The sequence below is a fragment of the Podarcis cretensis genome (assembly GCF_951804945.1).
Source record: "Podarcis cretensis genome assembly, chromosome: Z".
Classification (NCBI taxonomy): domain Eukaryota; kingdom Metazoa; phylum Chordata; class Lepidosauria; order Squamata; family Lacertidae; genus Podarcis; species Podarcis cretensis.
The window spans coordinates 45974209-45988630 of NC_137184.1; the positions used below are offsets into that span (position 1 = coordinate 45974209).

General features: G+C 43.0%; 1 protein-coding gene across 7 annotated transcripts in view; it reads left to right on the forward strand.

The window, feature by feature from the left end:
- Positions 1–14422, forward strand: part of FGF13 (fibroblast growth factor 13) — a 244802-nt gene that overhangs the window by 205204 nt on the left and 25176 nt on the right. For all 7 annotated transcript variants that reach the window (XM_079962914.1, XM_079962917.1, XM_079962920.1 and 4 more), the window contains 2 exons: positions 3435–3545; positions 11491–11594. In XM_079962914.1, coding sequence (XP_079819040.1) covers positions 3435–3545; positions 11491–11594 — 215 coding nt within the window. The remainder of the gene's footprint in view (positions 1–3434; positions 3546–11490; positions 11595–14422) is intronic.

The window sequence follows — 14422 nt, forward strand, 5'->3', positions numbered from 1 at the left end:
CATATTTCATACACCCCCTGCATACCCACTCAGGATATGTTACATGAGGATGGAGTTGCGAGGGATGGAGAGATAACCTTACCCAACTCCCGTTGTGTTTATGCATCATTGTCGCATCCCACATTTTCATGTGAATCTGTCTTATTCCTAGCCACCCACTAACTATGCCAAAGTAGTTCAGGGCCACGCATATGCCCATTGCGGACTGAGATGGCTCAGTTGGTAGAAAATGGGACTCAATCTCAGGGTTGTGGGTTCAAGCCCCATGTTGCATTGCAGGGGGCTGGACTAGAGGATCCTCACGGCCCCTTCCATCTCTGCAGTTCTATGATTCTGTGATTCTAGATGGTATTATCCCACTTTATCCTCTCAACAACCCTGTAATGTTGGTTTGGCTCAGATAGTGCATTGGTGGAGCTCTCTCTTTTCCAAGGCTGCCCACGCTATCAATAGTATCCCTTTGCAAATCTGTGCATTTGCTCCAGGCTGCTGTTGTCACCAGTACTTTCCTATCACTCTTTTGTAAGGTTGGTCTTCTGTATAAAATGTGTGAGACGAGGGATGCACCTGGGTGGGTGGGGAGGAACGAGCAAGCATCTAAATGCGGAAAGGGGAATGAGCCAATTCGCTCTCCTCTGGTTTTACTTTTCTAAAAAATAAATAAATCACCAAACTCGCAACCATTAAATATTCCAGTTGTTCTTAACCAGCTGAAGAACTAAGAGTTGTTTCATGCACTGCCTAGCTATTATGCCTGGGTTAACTGTGCTCACTTGACCGGGAGCTATGACACTCTCTGATGCAAGGAACTTGTACAAGACATGTATTTGCAAACACACATCTCAACTTCATATGCTTCTTGTGTATGTGCGTGTACAGACACATCTTCTGTGTACACATATGCTTTAAAAAAAACAACAACAACAAGTGAAGGGACCTGAAATGACAGGCTGTAAAAGGAAGTAGAGGGTCGTTCTTGTTAACAGCATTTTGGGCCAACAATCAGCAATCCAGTTTGTGGTGGGTCTGATAACTATGGGCCATTTCAAATGTTACACAGCAACAAGGGATGAGCAAGCATGTAAATGCTCTAGCGTACTTTGGAAAATGGAATTAGCAAATTCCCGCTCCTTGGTTTTGCTTCGCTAAATCTTCCAAACCTGCAAAATCTTCCATTAAGTAGGTGGCTGATGAGAAGTGGTAGCAAAACCTGGTGGGTGCCTGTACGACGTGTGTGTTTTCAACCCCATTTGTCATCACAGTACATCACATTTCTAGAGGTATGCTTCCAAAAACAAAAAATTCCAAAAGTAACTTAAAGGTAAAGGGACCCCTGACGGTTAGGTCCAGTTGCGGACGACTCTGGTGTTGCAGTGCTTGTCTCACTTCACTGGCCGAAAGAGCTGACGTACAGCTTCCAGGTCATGTGGCCAGCATGACTAAGCCACCTCTAGTGAACCAGAGCAGTGCACGGAAACGCCGTTTACCTTCCCACCACAGTGGTACCTATTTATCTACTTGGACTTTGAAGTGCTTTCAAACTGCTAGGTCGGCAGGAGCAGGGACTGGGCAACGGGAGCTCACCCTGTTGCGGAGATTCGAACCACTGACCTTCTGATCAGCATGCCCTAGGCTCTGTGGTTTAGACCACAGCGCCACCTGCGTCCTAAAGGCCACTTAGATGCAACCTAAAAGAGGGACGTGATGGATGGTGAGGCCCTAAATAAGCTTGACAGCATCACCAGGTTGGTCTGCTTTCCTAATGTTGCGAGGTTGCTTTGGGGAAGCAGTATGAATCACTGCCAGATCCCACTTGAACAAGATGGGAACAGCTTCTTTGCTGTGGCTGGAGGTGGACAACAATTGCTTCTGCACCTCTCACTGTTTCACTGCAGAGGTCCCAAACTAACTAAAACTGATGAAGCCAGACAAATCCCCAGGCACAGATCCCCATATCTATGGTGCAGGTGTTTGTTGACCCTTTCTGGAAAGAAACGTGCCATTCATGAGGCTACATTTCATTGTGTCACAAGTCATTCTTCAGTCAAGTCTTCACGTTCCTCTGATGCTCTGACTGAGCCTTACAGTCTCATTTACTAAACATCAAGATGGCAAGGATGTTGTTGTACCCATGAGTTTCGGAAATGTTCATATGTCTGTTTAGCTGCATAGTAGGTCCAGATGGAGGCATGGGCATGCATTTGCTGGCTCCCTAATCCCAGTCAAGGGACACTCTGCTCCAGCCAGGGGCACCTGAGGGGGTGGGGGACAGGAGTCAGTGGGTTCTTGATGCCGAAATCCTGGAGGACTGCGTAGACTTTCCAGTGAATCACCCGACTGTGGCACATGCTGACATTTGCACATGGATACTGACAATGCCAGATGAATGTCTGGGGAACATTCAAAGACAAATGACAGATTTCCCTACTTTTTGGATACAGACAGATCCCCTCCTTCCCTCCCTCCCTCCCTCCCTCCCTCCCTCCCTCCCTTCCTTCCTTCCTTCCTCTCTCTCTCTCTCTCTCTCTCTCTCTCTCTCTCTCTCTCTCTCTCTCTCTTCTTTCACTATAAGATTCCAGGGTAGGTTATAGGAATGTAAAAATACAACACTCAACCCAGTTTAAACACTTTAAATAAATTATTATTATTATTATTATTATTATTATTATTATTATTATTATTTTAAGAATGTAAAACTTTGGATAGTGTATCCTTGGTGTTTTTGGACATTCTCAACATTTGTCTGGAATCGCAATACTTGCCAAATTCCACATATTCACGGTAGAGTATGTGTCTTTCTCTTTCTCTCACTGTCACACACACACACACACACACGCCATTTGAAACCAAGTAAAATCATAAGTTGGGTTCAATTCTGCTGTATTGTTGCTTACACTTACCCTCTTTCCTATTACCTTCCTCTAGCATATATTTTAGTACTTCTGTCTCTTGATGCTCAGTGGTTAATTGGAACTGCAGTGGTACTAACTATACCTCTCAGCTTGCTTCTTGGTTAGCACACGTCCTCTCATTTTAAGAAGTGTTTTTCCTTCCTCCCTTCTCTTTTTATTCTACTGCTGATGAATCTCAAGCTCATTAAAAAGCAGGATCTTTTCCTTGCCAACACATTTCTAATCTTAATAGCAATCAGATCTAGCTCCTTCAGCCATGTAACATACTGTTGGCATTTTGATCCACTGGCACAAGATTTGTGTTTTAAAACCACCTGCATTTCTTACCCCAAGTCAGTGGTGACCACCAGTCCTCCAGTTGCTGATTTGTTTCGGCAATCTCACAAATAGCTGCGAAACTTCTAGCTTGGGGTTTTTCTCTCTGGAAAAATGAGGCATGTATTTTTTGTTCACCGAAAGCATATGCAATCTCAGTTTCAGAACTGAACTTTTAATCTTTTCCACTTTTTTGTTTTCTTACAGAACCACAGCTTAAAGGCATTGTAACAAAACTGTACAGCCGGCAAGGGTATCACTTGCAGCTACAAGCAGATGGAACTATCGATGGCACTAAAGAGGAAGAGAGTACCTACAGTGAGTATTTACCTTGGAAATGGTTTGTTTGTGCAGTCTACAAGTCCATATGAATGGCTTAAAAACAACAACACCAAATCCAATGGCTGTTTTGGAGATAGCATGTGGCAGATGGAATCAAGGCAACATCATTATTGTCTGTGTGTTTGCTGTTCAACCTTCTGTACAAAAACACTTGAATGTTCGATGAACCAGTGGAGGTAGTGGTGGCTTCTGAAAAACCTGTGCAAATGTTATCTCCATAGAGATCTGGAGGGTTTCATCTCTTTGCTTTGGATCTCATTAGGTTTTTGTTCTCCACCCGGAGAAAGTTTTCTCACCCCCTCATTTTGCCTGGAATAAATCCAAGCCATTGCTTCTCCAAAAGTACCAGAAACAAATGATCCCACCCAGAACTGTGGGGGAAAGGGTGAAGAATGCAGCCCACTTCATTTAATTTGCATGTTCCACACTCTGGTGATAGACCTCAGATTGATTCTGCTTTCAGTCTTTCTTTTCTATCTTCAGAGTTGGATTTAGTCAGGTGAAAATATCCAGTGGGAAAATGTTTTTTCCTTACATAAATATGTCCATAAACCTTTGATTCATTTGTTTGTTGGAGGGTGGGAGTCATCCCAGCACAGCTTTCCTTCAGGAGTCTGTGTCCATGACAATTATTTTAAAAACATATTATTATTATTATTATTTAATTAATTTAATTTAATACCGCCCAATACCCAAAGGTCTCATAGTTCAAGAACATAGTTCTTGCAGAGATGGCAGCTGTAGGAGATCTGAATTAGTTATGCACAGTGATCTGGAAGAGAGCCTCCTTTTTTGTTTTGTTTTTGTTTATAGGTTCTCCTCCTCTTCCATGATTTACCCACTCTTCACCCTAAGGTCCCGGGGTGGACCACAATCATTCAAAATACAACACTAAATGCAATTTAAAACAAATTGCAATCACAATAACTGGATGGGTCCTAATGATACACATCTCAAGTGTCAAAACTCTTGAAGTATTCAAGTCTATTTAAGTGGCTCATCCACTTCAGCATTCAGACTTTTGATCAGGGCCAACCAGGAAGGTTCTGTGTGTGTCGGGGGGGATTTTTTATTTTGCTTTTTATTGTGTTCTGCATTTTTGTGTTTTTATATTGTGAACTGCCCTGTGATCCTTGAAGGGTGGTATAGAATGAATGAATTAATGAAATGCCTTTTCTCAAGTACATCTTGTGATCTTCCTCAGAGATTCTTCCCTAGGTTTTCCTTGCCAAAGGCAAGTGATTTCTAGGGAGAGGGTCTTGTTAGTAGTGGTACCTCACGGATGGAATGGCCTCCCCAGAAAGGCTCGTCTGGCACCCAGGCCATGACATTGCTAGTCACCAAGCTTCTTCTTCTCCCATGCCTTTTCCATTATGATCTGTCAAACGCTTGTATTTTTCTGTCAAGTTATTGGGTTTTAAGGTGGATTTAATTGTTTGGGGGGCTTGGTTTTCTGCTAACTTTAGGTGGCTTTCTTTTCCTGGACTTTTTCTGTGTGGGATTATTATTATTTAAAAAAACATTGTGTGATTTTGTTTTTTAAAAATTGTGTTTTTATTACAAAATGGATTTTCATTTTAGTCTTGGTTTTAAATGGCCGAGAGATCTTGGTTGAATAGGTTGTATAGAAATGCAATAAATAAAATAATGCTTCAAGGTGGTGCACAATCAGGGTGTGACAACAGCATTACAACTCGGCTGTTGTTCTGCTTTTGCCTAATACAGGTAGTCAGTCACAACTAGATCTGTCCACCATGAATCGGTTGCAAAAAAAAAAAAAAAAAATAGGGAGCTGCTTAATATTGAGTTGGCCATCTAGCTGAGTGTTGTCTACATTGGACTGGCAGCGACTGCCCAGATTTTTATTCAGGGAGCCTTTCCATCTCTCTACCTGGAGATGCTGTGGACTGAACCATTTATTACTCAGCACAAATGAAGCTTCTCCTGTCATCTTGTGCTTTGTTAAAGGAAGAGAGTTCATGCAATCATTGTTGAAATTCTGAGACCCAAAGGGCTGCATGGACTCCCCTGTCTTTGCTTTGCTCCTCAGGGAGCTGCCTCCCAAGCGGCCGCCTCTTCTCTGCACATTTGAAGGTGAAACAACTAGACCAGATCTTTGTGTTCCACATTAAGCAAAATCTTACATGGATGGAAATAAATGGGGGAGGGGAAAAGGGTGCTGCTGTCACGGCCAGTCCCAGATAAGGAAGAAGCACACATCCAATAGTTAATTACTTATTGGCAAGATAAACACTTATAGCACCTTCCACGGTGTTTTGGATAAACATGCACACATGCTTCTAGATTCTAGGCAGAGGTCCATAGGTCTGAGTCCTGTGGTGCAGCTGCAGCAACAGGAGAGCCCCTTCCCTCTTCCAGCTTTATACCTTCTTATGGGTTGTGTGCCTGCAACTTGAGACTTCTCCCCCCTGGTTCTAGGACACAGTTTGTCAGGGGAAGGTGGGGAATCTACTGGTCCGCCCCTCACCTGGACCATCCCTTCTTCCTCTGCCACATCCTGCATGCCTTCTTCTGCCTCAGACTTCCTAGACTCTCCCTTCTCCCAAGGCTTCTGCCTTGCAGGTGGCATGACACCCTAGAAAATCACTGGTTCCATCTCCTGGGTCACTGCCCTGGTCGCCTGGCTCCACCACACACTCTTCAGAGCACTGCCAACCCCTAAAATCTGTTATCCAGGTTTTACTCGTATTCACTTCCATTTATTGCAGGGATGGAGAGCTTCTGGCTCAGCAAATGTTGCTGAACCACAACTCCCATCAGCCCCAGCAAGCATGGCCAATGGCCAGGGATGGTGGGGGTTGTAGCATGTGGAAGGGGCCAAGTTTCTCCACACCTCCTCTATTGCTTATGCCACACTTTTCATTCCAAAGTGAAGCCCAATGCAGCTAACAGCAAACAACCCACTCAAAAGCAAACATTGGACTAATATTTTTAACCAAAAAAAAGAAGCATATATCAAAATTCAGAGCAATTCAAAGCCACACTCATGAGAAAAAATACAGTAAATCAAATGAATCTATATTAATGAATTATTCTGATGTAAGTTCTGGTCTCAACAAAAGCAAGGGAGGTACCATGGACAGCTCCATGGCTCAGGATGAATAATGCAACATCAAAACACAGCTTAGATGTTGCTTCAGCAACAGCTACTCACAGGCCGAGCCTTTTATTGGAGCTGGACCTCTGCCTCAATAGATGTGGCTTCTTTAATTCAAGAAGCCCAATCCTTCTCCAACAATGGCCCTGGGCCTTCTGAGATGCAGTCTTCTGAGTCAGAGGGTGGAGAGAAGGGTACTGGCTGTTAGGGCTTCTCCGGTGCAAGTACTTCTAAGGCTCACAGTGGTGGTCCCTCTCCCTCCACTCTGAGTCCCCAGCCTCATCTCCTGAAGAAAAGTAGCTTGGCTCCAGGATGGTGATCCCTCCCCAAATAACAAGGGTCCTCCTTCTGGCAGTGATGGACTCACTCCATGCCCCCTTGCTTAGTTTCATATATGATGGGAGCTGTTTCTTCTTGTGATGATCCCATGCTACTGGGAAGTGCATCTGAATAGTCTGTTGGGATACTGCCAGGGAGATAAAGCCCATCATGGCCCCCATGTCGCCTCCAGACGATCCATTGATCTCCCGTAGATACAGTATCAGCAATTAGCGACACGAGCTCCAGAAAATAGCTTGCCACATTCCAGAGCTGATGCACGCTCTATCAGCAGCATTCGTACAGCGAAAGATGCATGCAGGAGAGCATTATTTAGAAGTTTATTCAGCGTTGGTCAGGACAAAGGAAAAAACATGAATGCCTGCTTGTATGTTCAGACACACAGAGAGAAATGAAAGCAATAGAAAACATAAACTTCCTGTGAACAGGAAATACACAGACTCTGTGATTCACAAAGCCTGCTCCCTTTTAAGGTGGAACGGAAATATCCTAACATAGTCTTCCATTCAGCCACTCCCAATTTCTGCACCCTCATATGTGTGATGGATGAGGCAGATGGATTATGGGTAGGCCCCTAGACACCTCTCTCAGCAGTCTGAATCTGGTGGCTGCTAAATGCTCATCATAGCCAAAGGAAGAACCAGGAGTGATACCAATTATGCTGCGTATGACAAAATGTGTTCATTTTCAATGAACCTTTTTACCGCTAGCATAAATAATTAGATTCTCTGTTGGGAAGACAAGTTTATGTTAAGACCACATAATAAATGGCTGCCAAAAAGCAAAAACAAAACCATTTCCCCCCAAAGCTCTGAAATTATGATACACTCTACAGAAGATATTGTGGCCATTCCTCATGTAGAAACTTTTTGTAACCTGCTTCTCATTGCTATTAGGAACTAGCAAAAATGACCATGATAATGACAGCAGGGTAGAGAGATTGCCAAAAAAAGGTCTTATGAGCACGGTGTACTCCCATGGTGGGTTCCTATCTATGCAGCTCCTTCCCCCATCCTAGAAAACCACTGTCCTACAGAAGTAATTTTCAGCCAGCCACTTGTATGGGCTTTTGTAGATGGCCCCTTAGTTAACCTTGAGAAAGAAGGTTTCGACCTGCCTGTATTTTAATCATAGCCCAGTAGCAGGAATGGATAAAGCTGTCAATTTCAGTGTCTCATTTCTCTAATCTTAAACTGAGTTCACCACAAGTCCACATCAATTTGTGCATGGGTGGGGGTTGTGGGGGAGACCTCACAAAAGCATGGCCAGTTTCCCACACACACTCAGCACGAGGATGGCCAGAGGGCAGTTGCGCACAGGGTGATGACCATGGGGACTTTGGGGTTTCAGTGTGCACACATTTGTCCCATGTCCAGTACCCTGCCTCTCCTGGGACCTCTAGCAGGGGCATAGGAAGGGGTGTGTGGGGTGTGTGGACCGCCCAGGTGTCAACCTGAAGGGGGGTGACATTCGGCATGCCCCCCCTCTGACTACTCCCCTAAGCCCAGCGAGAGCGGCAAGTGGCGCAGCAGCTGCTGTGGCCCTGCCCCTTCCCCTGGCTTACTGTAGCTTGGGAGTCATGGGGGGTGCCCCCTGTGCTGAGATCAGGCCCTGGGGAGGACTGTGCAGCCACACTGAGATCGGGCGCTGGGGTGGATCACACAGCGTGTTGATCAGCACAGCTCCGCCACTGACCACAAGGAAAGACTTCTGTATGTGCCTCTGAAAAGCTGCTTCCAGTCAGTGCAGATAACACTGAGCCAGATAGGCCAATTGTCTGACTCAGTATAATGCAGTTTTCTGGGTGCCTCTATCTGGTTTCTATTCACAGCACTTGGCTCTTTGGAAGAACTGATGGATGACGGATACCTGGCTGCACCGGAAAGTTTTATTGTATCCAACTCATGGCTTATGTATTTTAACAAAATGTATTCTAACAACTGATAAATAATAATTGATTTTGTGTTAGCTTTAGTGGCTGATACTGCCTATCTTCTACCGAAGCTGAAATGTCATTATAATGTCAGCATTATTGAAATGAACTGTTGCAGAATTGGGTCATTTGTTTGGATTGCTGTATTATCATGTTTTGAAATGAATTGGTTGCAGGCTGTTGCTGCAAGGGAGATGCTTTGATATGTATTGCTGTTATTGACTTGCTGTCTAAGGTGTTCCTAAGTGCTGGAAAGACCTGGGGTGCAGGCCCAAATCTGCAAAAAATTACACCTGCTGATTTATATGGGTACATGCAGATCTAGGTCAACTTTCGAAGAGAAACAAACAAACAAACGCTGCCTTTTGCTGCCAGGTTTTCCTTGAGCTATAGAGCAACAGCTGAGTTTCTGAGACCCATGCACTCTATGTGGTCTGTGTCCCACCTGCAGTCTATGCACAACACATAGAATATTAGTATGGACATTTGGGTTCTTTTTTATAAAAAACAAAAACCTGTTGATTGTATCTGTATTTTAGAATTTTTATCCTGCCTGCTGCCTTTCAAAGTCTGTCTCTTGCTCTTTAAAAATAATAATGTTCTATATGGTTTTATGTAAATGGCTTAGATGATTTGCTTATTTATGATTAGCAGTATATACATTTTGCTAAACGGACTGCTGCATATCTATGTACTGAAACCAAAGCAAGTACCATCCAAAATCTAACATGTCTTTTGATTGCTCTCTGACCCTCTCACACCTACACATCTATATCCTGTATGGGCCATATTTGATAAGTGTGTGGGACCACCTGTCAATCACCTTCCATCACAATGAAGTCAGATGCTGCGGTGCTTTGAAGCCCCGGCAACCAACTGATCATTGGGACTGCTTCTGGGACTTCCAAAGGTTTTCCTCCTCTGCATTTTAGTTATTTGTCCCCTATCTTATTTTATTTCCTATCCATGCTTTATGCAGGGTGGGTTGCAACCGCAACGAACTAGGCAATTATGCAACAAATCTATCCCCACCACAGCCCTTTGAGATTGGTTAGGCTGAAAGACTGTGACCGGCTGCTGGCATCCCAGGCCCTGGTTCAATGCTCTTACCGTAGGAGGGGAGGCGTGAACACAGACTGGCAGGGTACCTTCCGACTAGATGAAGGATCAACCATCCTCAAAATTCATGTAATCATATGCCTATCAGTGGCTATTCAACAACAACAACAACAACAACAAAACAGAGGAGGGGTTCATCATGTGTAAGGAAGAAGTTGCAGGAACCCAAGTGAGACCAAAATGGTATCAAAAATAATGATTTAAACATGAACATATGTGGGTATATGCTTATTTTATTTATTTATTATTTAACAGGATTGATGCTACACCTGATTGTAGGAAAACCTCTAAGGAATATTGAAATTATCAATAAAAACACTTAAAACAATTAAAAACCTTTAAAGATAATAACAAGTTTTTTTAAAAAAGGGAAAAAGATTAAAGCACACCAGCTCAATGTGCCTGGATAGGCTTGCCTGAACAAGAATAGTTTTAGGAGGTGCCAAAACAGTGCAGCAAAGCTGCCTGTCTGATGTGAATAGGCAGGGAGTTCCAGAAATTGATTCCTTGCAAGTACAGAGCAAGTATAGTTGTGTACTGGTAACGGTGCCAGTTCCGCAGATAAAAATGATTCAGTGGGCACATATGGGGTAAATCCATCCCACATTTTGTAAAAAATACAAAATGTTAAAATACAAATTCACCAAATAAGAAAAAATTGTGTTCTCTGTGAATCAGATACTAATTGATACTAATTGATAAGATGTCCAGAATTATATCTCAGGATATGCTACTTGTGAATAATTCTCCAATTTGATTTTGAAGCAACATGAAGCGAATCTTGGAGCTAATCTTGGATTTCTCGTCCTTAATTATCTGTATTGCATGGAGAACTTCATTGTTTTTCACACAGTGGTTATATTTTGGAGAATTTGTATTTTTGTAATTTGGCATTTTACACATGCATACCCAAGTGTTTGCATATATAATTGTTCATGTTCAAATAATTGTCCTTTCTGATATCATTTCATTGTCACTTGGGGCTCCTGCAGCTTTGTCTTTTCCTTCTTATCAGTGGCTATTTGCCACAATGGAGATGCAGAACCTCCATGGTCAGAGACAGTTTATCTCTGGATACAATTTTCTAAAGAGCAACAGTGACAAGAGTTTCCTTAAGGGCTTCCTGTAGGCATCTGTTTGGTTGCTGTTGGATGCAGGAAGCTTGCATATATGGATCTGTGAAATGATCTTATCTGTTGGGGTTCTTCCCCCATTCCACCCCCAAGAGAGTTGATTAGCTTGCCTTTGCTCCTTTATAAAGGGGGTGTGTGGATGCCCTGCCATGCTACTTTGCTTTAAAAAAAGAAGCTCATATTAAATATTCACAAAATGTCTCTTTCAATGAAAGATTTGAAGTTGTTGCTGAAATCTGGAGAGGTTAACTTCCATCCTTCTTCCTTCTTCCTTCCTAGCTTTGTTTAACCTCATACCTGTGGGTTTACGAGTGGTGGCAATTCAAGGCGTCCAAACAAAACTGTACTTAGCCATGAACAGCGAAGGATACTTGTACACATCGGTAAGTGTCAACTGCATTCCACACTCTTGGTTTATTTATCCTGTCTTGTGTGTGTCAGAAACCCAGGCCCCGGAAACAGTGTAATGATGCTTATTTGGTGCAACGATGGGGGATAGGAGCTGCTCTTTGGAAGTGGTTTATTGCAGCGTGCTTCTCTGCTCAGTGTGAAAATGGGGTGGGGTGGTTTTTGTTTTTGTTTTTTGCAGAATTGCAGCTGAATCCTTTGCCTTGTACCTTATGTAAGCCCTCTTACTTGATCTCCCATGCTAAGTTTGGGAAACTGCACAGGGGAATTTCGTAACTCAAAAGAGAGGCGCTTTCTGTTGTTAAGGCTGTTACGATGTTGCTAAGCAGACTACTAAAAATGTTTATTGACTAATGGATCTGCACCCAACCCCCAACCCCCCCCCCCCAAAAAAAAAAAAAACACCACCAAGGGCATTATCCATTATTTATTTATTTGAATTTATATGCCACTTTTTATCCAAAGATCCCAGGGCTGAGCACTACATTAAGAACTTAATTTATGCAATACAATAATTACCGTATTTTTCGCTCTATAAGATGCACCAGACCACAAGACGCACCTAGTTTTTGGAGGAGGAAAACATGGAAAAAAATATTCTGAATCTCAGATGCCAGAACAGCAAGAGGGATCGCTGAGCAGTGAAAGCAGCCATCCCTCCTGCTGTTCTGGCTTCTGGGATAGCTGCGCAGCCTGCATTCGCTCCATAAGACCCACACACATTTCCCCTTACTTTTTAGGAGGGAAAAAGTGAGTCTTATAGAGCAAAAAATACGGTAAAAAATGAAATCCACAGCATAATGATGTAATAATCATAATAAGTCACTGTCACCAACAGTATATCTGGAACCTATTCATAAGAACAGAAGAAGAGTCTGGATGCTGGATCCATCCAATGACCCATCTAGTCTAGCATCCTGTTCTCACAGTGGCTGATCAGATGCTACAGGGACGCGGGTGGCACTATGGTCTAAACCACTGAGCCTCTTGGGCTTGCCGACCAGAAGGTTGGCAGTTCAAATCCGATGGAGTGAGCTCCCGTTGCTGTGTCCCAGCTCCTGCCAACCCAGCAGTTCAAAAGCATGCCAGTGCAAGTAGATAAATAGGTACCGTTGTGCAGGGCCGGATTTAGGTTTGATGAGGCCCTAAGCTACTGAACGTAATGGGGCCCTTTATGTGTCCAGCTGTCCTTTGTCAACAACAAATTGTTGCTGTTTTTTGTGTTGAATATATGCTATATTGTAATTTATGGACCTATACAGCATAAAACACTGTTGCTGTATGTAGGTTTTATTTGTTTTTTTATCTTATATTTTGGAAATGTATATCCAGGTGTTTTTTTCTTTAATTTTTTTGGGGACCCCAAGAGAGTGGGGCCCTCAGCTATAGCTTGTTTAGCTTATATGTAAATCTGGCACTGTCACTGTGGTGGGAAGGAAAACGGCATTTCCGTGCACTCTGGTTTCTGTCACGGTGTCCCATTGTGCTAGAAGCGCTTTAGTCCTGCTGACCACATGACCCAGAAAGCTGTCTGTGGATGAATGCCGGCTCCCTTGGCCTCCCTTGGTGAGATGAGTGCCACAAACCCATAGTCACCTCTTACTGGACGTAACTGTCCAGCGGTCCTTTACCTTTACCAGGGAAGCCCATGAGCAGAACCTGAGCACCTCAGTCTCAGGCTAGAAGTAACAGGCATTTTGAGAGTGGTTATGTTTAACATCAAGGTCCAGGTTCGTCTGTGGAAAGCAAGCTAGTCAATTACAGAATCTGGTTATGTGGCCATATCCCAAATTCAGAGTTGGAGATTAGGGATGAACAGACTGGTATTCCGTTATTGTTCTGACATTCTGGTATTTCTTGGGTTCTGATATGTTTGAATTCCATCAGGAATAAATGTTTTTGTAATGTTGGCATTTGGATTCTGAACATATGTCCTCAGTGCAATACTTAATAAAAACAAAAACAAAAAACAACAACAACTGTATTTGCATGGAAAAACAGAGAAAAGTGACTTTTATTGTTGCTAGGGTTTTTTTAAAAAAAGCCAAAGCAATGAATCTCCAAAAAAGAGAGCCTGCAATCGCAGAGCCGAATAATCCTAAACAGCTATTAAAAACATAAATATATAAATATATGCCAAATGCAATGCCAAAACCCTTGAAATATGACTCAAGAAAAAACACAGGTTACAGCATTTTGAGTTCAGTGCCAGTAAGCGTATCCCATAAAGTGGAACCTCAAAAGGGGGGGGGGGAGTCCTGCAGAGGTGGATTTCTTCTACGTCATCCACGAGTTTTTCTGTAATCCTCACAAGTTTATACTTTCACGGTGCACTTTTATACTTGTCTACCCATTGAGTTCTATGGGATTTATTTCCAGGTAAATGTACAGCTTAAATGTAGCGATGAATGGGGATGAATCTCCAGTGATTTCTCCTGGTGAAGTGGCAATCACACTTCTGGAGCTGAAGCAGTATTGTCTCACCCACCCAACCTGATATCATAATTTGACATGATTTTATTGTGCTCACCATGTATATATGCTTAATGTATTTGTAAACTGCACTGAGATCTTTCAGGTGGTAAGCAGTCTATAAATGGCAATAATAGTAAGTGCATTGAATCTATGCCCATAAAATATGAGGTGCGACTACATAACAGCAAATGGTAAATATGTATTGAAGATGGAAGGGGAGCTTGGAAAGAAGATAGTGTTTTGTTTTCACTTAAACAAATGATTGCAACCAAAGTGTTTTGCTTGCAGCTGGTGTGTAAGGGTGCTTTGAGCTATTTTGAGTGCGAGG